The following is a 13,331-nucleotide window of genomic DNA, read 5'->3' on the forward strand; positions in this document are numbered from 1 at the left end:
TTTAGGGGTGGGGTTATGCACGCACCACTTTCAGTTTTTTACATTTTGAAACAAGTTCTTTTTTAAATTTATCTTCAGCAATTTGGAAAACGTTGTGTATGCCCATTATATGAAATCCATTTAAAATTACAGGTTGTAATGCAACAAAATTGGAAGAACACCAAGGGGGATGAATACTTTTGCAAGGCACTGTACCTAGAGAGTTTGCATTTATATTCTTTGTAGCTGTCTATTTACCTACACAAACGGATGCTGGCACAAAGACCGTACTCACTGAGCTGTATAAGGCCATAAGCAAAGAGGAAAATGCTCATACAGAGGCAGAGCACCTAGTGGCCGGGGACTTTGATTCAAGGAAACTTAAATCCAGCAAGTTAAATGTGCAACCAGAGGGGAGGAAAATAAAATATATATATATATATATTTTTTTTTATTATTTTTTTTTACTCTAGAGCACCTTTATTCCACATACAGAGGCGAGTACAAAGCTCTCCCTCACCCTCCATTTGGCAAATCTGACCATAATTCTATCCTCCTGATTCCTGCTTACAAGCAAAAATTTAAAGCACAAAGCACCAGGGACCCTGTCAAAAAAAAAAAAAAAAAAAAGGGGTGAGATGAAGCAGATGCTAAACTACAGGACTGTTTTGCTAGCACAGAATGGAATATTTTCAGGGATATTTCTGATGGCATTGAGGAATACACCACATCAGTCATTGGCTTCATCAATAAGTGCATCAATGATGTTGTCCCCACAGTGACTGTACATACATACCCCAACCAGAAGCAATGGATAACAGGCAACATCCACACTGAGCTAAAGGGTAGAGCTGCCGCTTTCAAGGAGGGGGACCTTAACCCGGAAGCTTATAACAAATCCCGCTATGCCCTCAGACGACCCGTCAACACAGGACTAAGATCGAATTGTACTACACCTGCTCCAATGCTCCTCGGATGTGACAGGGCTTGCAAACTATAACAGACTTCAAAAGGTAAGCACAGCCAAGAGCTGCCCAGTGACACAAGCCTACCAGATGAGCTAAATTAATTATATGCTTGCTTCGAGGCAAGTAACACTGAAACATGCATGAGAGCATCAGCTGTTCCAGACCACTGTATGATCACACTCTCCGCAGCCAATGTGAGGAAGACCTTTAAACAGGTCAACATTCACAAGGCCGCAGGGCCAGACTGATTACCAGGATGTGTATTCCAAGCATGCGCTGACCAACTGACAGGTGTCTTCACTGATATTTTCAACCTCTCCCTGTCAATCTGTAATACCCACGTTTCAAGCAGACCACCATAGTCCCTGTGCCCAAAAACACCAAGGTAACCTGCCTAAATGACAACCGACCAGTAGCACTCACGTCTGTAGCCATGACGTGCTCTGAAAGGCTGGTCATGGCTCACATCAACATCCTAATCCTAGAAACCCTACACCCACTCTAATTTGCATACCGCCCCAAAAGATCCACAGATTATGCATTCTTTATTGCACTCTACACTGCCCTTTCACATCTATGTGAGAATACTATTCATTGACTACAGCTCAGAGTTCAAAATTATAGTGCCCTCAAAGCTCATCACTAAGCTAAGGACCCCGGTACTAAACATCTCCCTCTGCAACTGGATCCTGGACTTCCTGGCGGGCCGCCCACAGGTAGTAAGGGTAGGTAACAACACGTCCGCCACGCTGATCCTCAACACGGGGGCCCCTCAGGGGTGTGTGCTCAGTCCCCTTCTGTTCTCCCAGTTCACTCATGACTGCACAGCCAGGCACTACTCCAACACCATCATTAAGTTTGCTGATGACACAACAGTGGTAGGCCTGATCAACGACAAAGACGAGACAGCCTATAGGAAGGAGGTCAGAGACCTGGCCGGGTGGTAAAAGGATAATAATCTCTCCCCTCAAAGTGATCAAGACAAAGGCGATGATTGTGGACTCCAGGAAAAGGAGGACTGAGCACGCCCCCATTCACAACGACAGGGCTGTAGTGGAGAAGGTTGAGAGCTTCAAGTTCCAACAAACTTTCATGGTCCAAGCACACCAAGACAGTCATAAAGAGGGCACGACAAAACCTATTCCCTCTCAGGAGATTGAAAAGAATTGGCATGGGTCCTCAGATCCTCAAAAAGGTTCTACAGCTGCACCGTCAAGAGCATCTCGACGGGTTGCATCACTGCCTGGTATGGCAACTGCTCGGACTCCGACCGCAAGGCACTACAGAGGGTAGTGCGTACGGCCCAGTACATCACTGGGGCCAAGCTTCCTTCCATCCAGGATCTATACCAGGCGATGTCAAATGAATGCCCTAAAAATTGTCAAAGACTCCAGCCACCCTAGTCATAGGACTGTTCTCTCTGCTACCGCATGGCAAGCAGTAGCAGAGCGCCAAGTCTAGGTCCAAGAGGCTTCTAAACAGCATCTACCCCCAAGCCATAAGACTCCTGAACATCTAATCAAATGGCTACCCAGACTATTCACATTTTCCCCCCCTTTTAAGCTGCTGCTACTCTGCTATTATCCTTGCATGGTCACTTTACTTCTACAGACATGTACATATTACTTAAATTACCTCGACTAACCGGTTCCCCCGCACCGGTACCCCCTGTATATAGCCTCACTATTGTTATTTTACTGCTGCTCCATTATTTGTTTTAGTTTTTTTTCTTAAAACTGCATTGTTGGTTAAGGGCTTGTAAGTAAGCATTTCACTGTAAGGTCTACACCGGTTGTATTCGGCGCATGTGACAAATACAATTTGATTTGAAAGTAGGCCGCCCTGGTAGAATGATGAATTGTATCCATTGAGTGGGCATATGTTTTGCAAACAACAAAAGAAACGCTAGCCAACTGTCTCTTGCTAGTTGCCCAATTGAATGACATTTATTTTTGACCTCTAACGTAGTCTCCTGATGTGGTGTAAAAATGGTTGAGGGCTTATATGGAATATCACATTTTTAAGCCCGCCCCCACAACCCTCAGTTCATAAACATTAATAAATCACTTGCTCCACCTTTTGCTCAGCTGTGACACTTGAAAACACACACACACACACACACACACACACACACACACACACACACACACACACACATCTAAAGTTTGGACAGACCTACTCATTCAAGGGGATTTTATTTGTACAATTTCCTACATTGTAGGATAATAGTGAAGACATCAAAACTATGAAGTAACACATATTGAATCATGTAACTGAAAAAATGGTTAAACTAATCAAAATAGATTTTAGATTCTTCAAAGTAGCCACCCCTTGCCTTGATGACAGCTTTGCACACTCTTGGCATTCTCTCATCTAGCTTCATGAGGTAGTCACGTGGAATGCATTTCCATTAACAGGTGTGCCTTGTTCAAAGTTTAATTTGTGGAATTATTTCCCTTTTTAACCTCTCTGGGACCGTTCGGGACGTGAGCGTCCCACCTCTCCACAGTCAGATTTCAAATAAACTTTACCGAAAAAGCACACCATGCTATAATCTGAGTAGAGCGCTCAGAGCCCATACATATATCCACCATGTTGTGGAGTCAACATTAATCAGAATAGCATTATAAATATTTACCTACCTTTGATGATCTTCATCAGAATGCACTCCCAGGAATCCCAGTGCCACAATAAATGTTTGTTTTGTTCGATAATGTCCATAATTTATGTCAAAATAGCTCCTTTTGTTAGCGCCTTCAGTCCAGTAATCCATTCATAAAGCGCGTTCACTAGTTTCAGACGAAAAGTCAAAAAAGCTCCGTTACAGTTAGTAGAAACACATCAAACGATGTATAGTATCAATCTTTGGGATGTGCATTTAACATAAATCTTCAATAATGTTCCAACCGGACAATTCCTTTGTCTTCAGAAATGAAGTGGAACGAGAGCTACCTTTCACGTGAGCGAGCGAGACTGAGCCTGTGGCACTCTGCCAGACCACTCACTCAAAGAGCTCTTATGAGCCCCTCCTTTAGAGTAGAAGCATCAAACAAGTTTCTAAAGATTGTTGACATTTAGTGGAAGCCGTAGGAAGTGCAAAATTACCAATATCCCACTGTGTATTCCATAGGGGCTGAGGTCAAAAACTACAAACCTCAGATTTCCCACTTCCTGGTTGGATTTTTTTCTCAGGTTTTTGCCTGTCATGTTATACTCACAGACATCATACAAACAGTTTTAGAAACGTCAGAGTTTTCAACGAGAGTTTTCTATCAAAATCTACTAATTATATGCATATTCTAGCTTTTATGGCTGAGGAGCAGGCAGCTTAATTTGGGCACGCTTTTCATCCAAAATTCCCAATACTTCCCCCTACCCCAAAGAAGTTAAGTTGTGTTGTGACAAGGTAGGGGTGGTATACAGAAGATAGCCCTATTTGGTAAATGGGTAGCATTCTGCATAAATAAGACGGAATAAAAACAAGACAGCATTAAAATATAGGCCTTAACATACAGGCCAATATTGTGGGAAAGGGAGACAACTCAGTGTGGTACAAGTAGAACAGGGACCTCATGCACTTTTGACACGGACTCAGCCTAAATTACTTTCAGTTTAAGTCTTTGTGGGGGGAGGGGGGGGGGCTAGGAAAATCCCACGACAAAAGCCCAGAGGCCCCGAAGTGTAATTAATAGGCAGGAAATTAATCTTCGGCAAGCAGCTTTTGTGGAGGGGGAGGATAAAAAGCTGTCACATGTCTCGTGGACATGATTGAGTCATTCAAAGACTGGGTGCCTTGAACCTTAAGCCACCCTTGTTAGAAGGGTGTGTGTGTGTGTGTGTGTGTGTGTGTGTGTGTGTGTGTTGGAGGAGAAGGGCACGTTAGGTCACTTTTTGGAAGTGGAACAGATCAAGTGATGCTAATGATGTTTGCTGGTGTGATCGTCTTCGAGGGCCCTAGGGAACAAGTACAATGAGGGCGGGACAGGCCACAGAGCATTGGGTGGCCAAAGATTAGGTAAGCGGTTGGCTAAATTTAGCCCCAGGCTTTGACATGATCTCACTCTGCATTGGGGAAAACTAGGTGAATCTCATTGAATAGTAGTGATTGTGGAAAAATATATACAGTTACTTATCGGGATATTATTTGACGATATATCGTATCAACAATATCGCAATATTTTTGCGCCAGTTGGCTGTATTTTTCCTTCATAGATTGTTCTCCATCTTCTTTTTAAACAGGGAGCCACATTTGTTTTCAGCACTTTTATTTCATGACTGATCAAAACTTCATGGCTCTGTCTCTCTGCAGCAGAAATATGGTGAAATCACAGTAACGAATCACAATACACATTGTATCGGCACCAAAGTATTGTCATAATATCATGAGGTCCCAGGAAATTCACCAGCCCTAATGACTAGGCATGAGTCTCAATACCAATTCATTTCTTCCTCCCTTATCAGTCCTTACCATAAACACTGTCTAGAAGTGGTCTGAGTGGAAAGGGGAAAAGTGAAAACTAGCTGTTATAGGCAGAGGTTTGGAAGTCTTTATTATCGCTCTATTCATGTATTTCCCACCTGGTGATCTTACCAGGCAAGCTGAAACTCCACCATGCAAAACCTGCAGATTAGAAGGTCCTCAGTAAATTGTATTTTCAACCAGCAACTATCAGGAAATGACACTGATCACACTTTTAAAAAGTGTTAGTTTCATCAACTGTTGTACAATATGATACAAAACACAGGAATAACAAATGTGACTGCCCTGCGCATTTAAACCTAATGCTCATGGAGGACAGGACCTAAGGAAAGGAAACCGCTTTACACTTTTGAGTGACAGCAGCACAAATGCAGTTAAAATTACTTGGACTTTCTGTTGCATTTGCCAAGATTGTGAAGCCATTTACAGGTCATCAAAATGCCAGCAGCGAAAAGCAAAGCCTCACTACACAGCTAACAGGGGCGTTGACTGCGTTCTAAAATATTAGACCATCCTCTGGCAGTCGATTTGCATAATGCATTATTTGAATGGAGGCTTGTTTTCCAATGAAGCCGCATCCACAGACATAACGGGTCAGAAATGTTTGGGGATGTGCACGGTGGGCAGGAGGGACCCCCGCGGACAGCAGCTGCAGATGGCTTTGTAAACATCCCATAACAAACCAGAAACTAAGCCTACATTTTGGATCTGCAGACATACAAGTATGAACTTGCCTTTAGTGATCTACCATTTAGCAATGGATACCTCGCGGGGGAAAACTGATAGATACCCTTCAAGTTTCAGCGAAGGGACAAGACTTACTTCCAATTGGATATCACGACAACTGGGGAGAAAAAGGAGTACAAAAAAGTACAAAAAAAGTATATATATATATATATATATATATATATATATATATATATATATATATATATATATTTTAAATTAAACATCACATTTACAGCAGTATTCAGACCCTTCGTTGAAGCACTTTTGGCAGCCTTGAGTCTTCTTGGGTATGACGCTACAAGTTAGGGAAACCTGTATTTGGGGAGTTTATCCCAATCTTCTCGGCAACCTGTCAAGTTAGATGGGGAGCATCGATACACTGATATTTTCAGGTCTCTCCAGAGATGTTCGATCTGGTTCAAGTCCAGGCTTTGGTTGGGCCACTCAAGGACATTCAGAGACTTGCCCCGAAGCCACTCCTGCGTTGTCTTGGCTGTGTGCTTAGGGTCATTGTCCTGTTGGAAAATGAACCTTCGCCCCAGTCTGAAATCCTGAATGCTCTGGAACAAATTTTCATCAAGGATCTCACTGTACTTAGCTCCGTTCATCTTTCCCTCGATCCTGACTAGCCTCCCTGTCCCTGAAAAACATCCCCACAGCATGATGCTGCCACCGCCATGCTTCACTGTAGGGATGGTGCCAGGTTTCCTCCAATCCTGTCTCGGAGGTCTACAGACAATTCCGGCGACCTCATGGCTTGGTTTTTGCTCTGACTTGCACGGTAAACTGTGGGAACTTATATAGACAGATAAGTGATTGAATGGCACCATAGGAGATGGCTGTCGTTTTACAGGCTCCCAACCAATTGAGCTAAAATCCCAGTCATTTGCTAGAAGAGACAGAGATATCAGGGATGTAGGTCGGGGTGTCTTGTAAGAATCCAACGGAGAGTGGGTTATCCGACTCGACCATCAGTTCTATTCGACAATGTGCAATCATTGGATAATAAAATGGATGAGCTCCGATCAAAACTAACCTACCAACGGGACATTAAAAACTAATATCTTATGTTTCACGAGTCGTGGCTGAACGAAGACATGGAAAACATACAGCTGGCTGGGTTTTCCATGCATTGGCAATATAGAACAGCTGCCTTCTGTAACACAAGGGGTGGCGGTCTGTGTCTCCATTTGTAAATAACAGCTGGTGCATGAACTCAAAGGAAGTCTCGAGGTTTTGATCGTCTGATGTGAGAAAGACCTTTAAAACAGGTCAACATTCACAAGGCTGCAGAGCCAGTATCTCATGATAAGCTGTAGACCACACTATTTACCAAGAGAGCTTATCTATATTTTTTACATAGCTGTCAATTTACCAGCACTAAGACGGCACTCAACGAGCTGTATAAGGACATAAGCAAAAAGGTAAATGCTCATGCAGAGGCGGCGCTCCTAGTTTCCCGGGGACTTTAATGCAGGGAAACTTACATCCACTTGATCTAATTTGTTACATGTGCAACCAGAGGGGAAAATAACTCTCGACCACCTTCACGCCGCACAGAGACGAGTACAAAAGCTCTCCCTACAATTGGCAAATCTGACCAAAACTCCATCCTCCCGATTCTTGCTTACAGGCCAAAACTAAAACAGGAAGTACCAGTGACTCGCTCAATAAGAAAGTGGTCAGATGACGCAGATGCTAAGCTACAGGAGTGTTTTGCTAGCATAGACTGGAAAATGTTCTGGGATTGTTTTCCGATGGAATTGAGGAGTAAACCACATCAGTCACTGGGTTCATCAATAAGTGCTTTGATGACGTCGTCCCCACAGTGACCGTACGTACATACTAGAGGTCGACCGATTAATCGGAATGGCCGATTAATTAGGGCTGATATCAAGTTTTCATAACAATAGGAAATCTATTTTTGGGCACCAATTTTATTATATATAAAAAATATATATTTTTATTTTTTATACCTTTATTTAACTAGGCAAGTCAGTTAAGAACACATTCTTATTTTCAATGAAGGCCTAGGAACGGTGGGTCAACTGCCTCATTCAGGGGAAGAATGACAGATTTTCACCTTGTCAGCTCGGGAGATCCAATCTTGCAACCTTACAATTAACTAGTCCAACGCAATAACGACCTGCCTCTCTCTCGTTGCACTCCACAAGGAGACTGCTTTTTTACGCGAATGCAGTAAGCCAAGGTAAGTTGCTAGCTAGCATTAAACTTATCTTAGAAAAAACAATCAATTATAATCACTAGTTAACTACACATGGTTGAAGATATTACTAGATATTATCTAGCGTGTCCTGCGTTGCATATAATCTGACTGAGCATACAAGCATATAAGTATCTGACTGAGCGGTGGTAGGCAGAAGCAGGCGCAAACATTCATTCAAACAGCACTTTCGTGCTTTTTGCCAGCAGATCTTCGTTGTGCATCAAGCATTGCGTTTCAAAAGTCACTCGCTCTGAGCCTTCCAGTAGTTGTTCCCCTTGCTCTGCATGGGTAACACTGCTTCGATGGTGGCTGTTGAGGTTGTGTTGCTGGTTCGAGCCCAGGGAGGAGCGAGGAGAGGGACGGAAGCTATACTGTTACACTGGCAATACTAAAGTGCCTATAAGAACATCCAATAGTCAAAGGTTAATGAAATACAAATGAATGATATAGAGAGAGAGAGAGAGAGTCCTATAATTCCTATAATAACTACAACCTAAACCGTCTTACCTGGGAATATTGAAGACTCATGTTAAAAGGAACCACCAGCTTTCATACGTTCTCATGTTCTGAGCAAGGAACTGAAACGTTAGCTTTCTTACATAGCACATATTGCACTTTTACTTTCTTCAACACTTTGTTTTTGCATTATTTAAACCAAATTGAACATGTTTCATTATTTACTTGAGGCTAAATTGATTTTTATGATGTATTATATTAAGTTAAATAAGTGTTCATTCAGTATTGTTGTAATTGTCATTATTACAAATAAATAAACAAAAATCATCCGATTAATCGGAATGGGCTTTTTTGATCCTCCAATAATCGGTATCGGCGTTGAAAAATCATAATCGGTCGACCTCTAGTACATACCCCAACCAGAAGCAATGGATTACAGGCAACATCCGCACTGAGCTAAAGGCTAGAGCTGTCGCTTTCAAGAAGCAGGACACTAACCCGGACACAAATAAGAAATCCCACTATGCCCTCAGACAAACCATCAAACAGGCAAAACATCAATAAAGGACTAAGATTGAATTGTACTACACCAGCTCCAACGCGCCTCAGATGTGGCAGGGCCTGCAAACTATTACAGACTACAAAGAGAAGAACAGCCGTGAGCTGCCCAGTGACATAAGTCTACCAGACGAACTAAATTACTTCTATACTCACTTCGAGGCAAGCAACACTGAAGCATGCATGAGAGTAGCAGCTGTTCCAGATGACTGTGTGATCATGCTCTCCGTAGCCGATGTGAGGAAGACCTTTCAACAAGTCAACATTCACAAGGCCACAGAGCCAGATGGATTACCAAGACGCGTACTCCAAGCATGCACTGACCAACTGGCAAGTGTCTTCACTGACATTTTAAACCTCTCCCTGACCAAGTCTTTAATATCAACATGTTTCAAGCAGACCAGCTTAGTCCCTGTGCCCAAGAACACCAAGGTAACCTGCTTAAATGACTACCGACCCGTATCACGCACGTCTGTAGCCATGAAGTGCTTTGAAAGGCTGGTCAAGGCTCACAACACCATTATCCCAGAAACCCTACTCCCACTCCAATTTGCATACCACACCCAACAGATCCACAGATGAAGCACTCTATTGCACTCCACACTGCCCTTTCCCACCTGGACAAAAGGAACATCTATGTGAGAACACTATTCATTGACTTCAACTCAGCATTCAACACCATAGTGCCCTCAATGCTCATCACTAAGCTAACGGTGCTGGGACTAAACACCTCCCTCTGCAACTGAATCCTGGACTTCCTGACGGGCTGCACCCCCAGGTGGTAAGGGTAGGTAACAACACATTGTCAAAATGATAATCAACACTGGGTCCCCTCAAGGGTTCGTACTCAGTCCCCTCCTGACTGCATGGCCAAGCACGACTCCAACACCACCACACAACAGTGGTAGGCCTGATCACCAACAACGATGAGACGGCCTACAGGGAGGAGTTCAGAGAGCTGGCAGTGTGTTGCCAGGATAACAACCTGTCCCTCAAAGTGATCAAGACAAAGGAGCTGTTCGCCCCCATTCTCAATGACGGGGATGTAGTGGAGCAGGTTGAGAGCTTCAAGTTCCTTGGTGTCAACATCACCAACAAACTATCATGGTCCAAACACACCGACAATCATGGAGGGCACGACAATGCCTATTCCCCCACAGGTGGACTGAAAAGTTATGGCATGGGTCCTCAGATCCTCAAAAAGGTTCTACAGCTGCACCATTGAGAGCATCCTGACTAGAGGTCGACCGATTATGATTTTTCAATGCCGATACAGATTATTGGAGGACCAAAAAAGCTGATACCGATTAAAATCGGGCAATTTTTTTACAAATGTATTCGTAAGAATGACAATTAAATGAAACATGTTCAATTTGGTTTAAATAATGCAAAAACAAAAGTGTTGGAGAAGAAAGTAAAAGTGGAATATGTGCTATGTAAGAAAGCTAATGTTTAAGTTCCTTGCTCAGAACATATGAAAGCTGGTGGTTCCTTTTAACATGAGTCTTCAATATTCCCAGGTAAGAAGTTTTATGTTGTAGTTATTATAGGAATTATAGGACTATTTCCCTCTATACCATTTGTATTTCATTAACCTTTGACTATTGGATGTTCTTATAGGCACTTTAGTATTGCCAGTGTAACAGTATAGCTTCCCGTCCCTCTCTTCGCTCCTCGCTCCTCCCTGGGCTCGAACCAGCAACACAGCGACAACAGCCACCATCGGAGCAGCGTTACCCATGCAGAGCAAGGGAAACAACCACCCCAAGGCTCAGAGCGAGTGAAGTTTGAAACGCTATTAGCGCGTGCTAACTAGCTAGCCATTTCACTTCGGTTACACCAGCCTCATCTCGGGAGTTGATAGGCTTGAAGTCATAAACAGGGCAATGCTTGAAGCACAACGAAGAGCTGCTGGCAAAACGCACAAAAGTGCTGTTTGAATAAATGTTTACGCGTCTGCTTCTGCCTACCACCGCTCAGTCAAATACTTATACGCTTGTATGCTCAGTCAGATTATATGCAACGCAGGACACGCTAGATAATATCTAGTAATATCATCAACCATGTGTAGTTAACTAGCGATTATGATTGATTGTTTTTTATAAGATAAGTTTAATGCTAGCTAGCAACTTACCTTGGCTTACTACATTGCGCGTAACAGGCAGTCAGTCTCCTTGTGGAGTGCAACGAGAGAGAGGCAGGTCGTTATTGCGTTGGACCAGTTAACTTTAAAGTTGCAAGACAGGAGCCCCCGAGCTGACAAGGTTAAAATCTGTCATTCTGCCCCTGAACGAGGCAGTTAACTCACCGTTCCTAGGCAGTCATTGAAAATAAGATTGTGTTCTTAACTGACTTGCCTAGTTAAATAAAAAGGTATAAAAATTAGCAATATTCAAATTGGCCCTAATTAAATCGGCCATTCCGATTAATCGGTCGACCTCTAATCCTGACTGGTTCCATCAATGCCTGGTATGGCAACTGCTCGGCCTCCAACCACAAGGCGCTACAGAGGGTAGTGCGTACGGCCCAGTACATCACTGGGGTTAAGCTGCCTGCCATCCAGGACCTCTATACCAGGCGGTGTCAGAAGAAGGTCCTAAAAATGGCCAAAGACTCCAGCCACCCTAGTCATAGACTCTGCTCTCTGCTACCACACGGTGAGCGGTACCCGAGCACGAAGTCTAGTTCTAAAAGGCTTCTTAACAGCCTCAGACCCCCAAGCCATAAGACTCCTGCACAGTGAATCAAATACAAAAATGTCTAAAAACCTGATTTCACCTTGCCATTGTGGGGTATTGTGTGTGTACTGATGAGGGTAAGAAAGTATTTTATCTACTTTAAAATAAAGCTGTAACGTAACTCAAATGTGGGAAGAGTCAAGGGGTCTGAATACTTTCTTAATTCATTGTATACACAAACACATTTCCATAACAACCAAGACAGTCAGCTCACCCATCTCCTGCATGTTCTGGGCTTCAGTGGTTTCTGTCCCGTCCATGCTGTCCTCATCCTCAGCCTGGGACTGGCCTCTGCTACGACCTCTGAAAACACACAGGGGGAGAAAAGCAGTCATTGATCTGATCTGCCTTTCAGGCTCTGCTCAAGGTAGTCCTGCATCAGGTTGGATACTCACAGTACCCACCGGGTGAGCAGCAATACATTTTGTTTAAATCAAATTAATTCAACCTGTGGGCCGGCTCGCAGTTCAGAACAATTACATTGCGGGTCGAAAATATTTAAATTCAAGATAATACACTTTTAAAAACCCAGGAGCTTTTTGTGATGCAAATTCTACTCTTTGAGTGGCGATGCAGACATAAGGCTACCATGCAGATCAACCATGCACAAATTGTGAAAATAAAAAGATATCGTTCTTAATTCATGGCTTGGTTTTCTTCTATCCAAAAGTTGAATAGACATGCAGACAAATTCATTAATGCACGACAGGGAAGTAGTAATGATAGATGTGTTTTGATGTCGGGTATCGGGTGGGGCTCGGTATTACTGTTGCTGGTGTGGCTCCAGAAAAACAGACCCATGCAGAACTTTAGCTCAAGGGGGAACAGCATTGTCATTCAGGTCTGCCGCACAGAATGAGGAGCTGCCATTTGAAGTTGGATGAACAGTAAGAACAGTCTGCAAGCTTAGCTCTGTGGTGTGAGGAACAGTGAGAGGAGAACTGCCTGTAAGGTCAGTGATGCAGAGAGGAAGTGCCTACGGAGCAACCCAACTGTCCATTCATTTAATTTTTATTTATCCTTTATTTAACTGGGCAAGTCAGTAAAGAACAAATTCTTATTTACAATGACGGCCTACCCCGGCAGACAACGGGCCAATTATGCGCCGCCCTATGGGACTCCCAATCAGGGCCGTTTGTTATACAGCCTGGAACTGAACTGGACTGTAGTGATGCCTCTAGTACTGAGATGCAGTG

General features: G+C 43.4%; 1 protein-coding gene across 2 annotated transcripts in view; it reads right to left on the reverse strand.

Annotated features, from left to right (window-relative positions):
* The window catches only part of LOC110535292 (histone-lysine N-methyltransferase 2C), a 232,245-nt gene that overhangs the window by 176,979 nt on the left and 41,935 nt on the right, over nucleotides 1-13,331 (reverse strand). For both annotated transcript variants that reach the window (XM_036934913.2, XM_090189444.1), the window contains exon 3: nucleotides 12,350-12,438. In XM_036934913.2, the coding sequence (XP_036790808.2) occupies nucleotides 12,350-12,438 (89 nt within the window). The remainder of the gene's footprint in view (nucleotides 1-12,349; nucleotides 12,439-13,331) is intronic.

The sequence above is a fragment of the Oncorhynchus mykiss genome, chromosome 11, assembly GCF_057628025.1.
Source record: "Oncorhynchus mykiss isolate SJ-2025 chromosome 11, ASM5762802v1, whole genome shotgun sequence".
Lineage (NCBI taxonomy): Eukaryota > Metazoa > Chordata > Actinopteri > Salmoniformes > Salmonidae > Oncorhynchus > Oncorhynchus mykiss.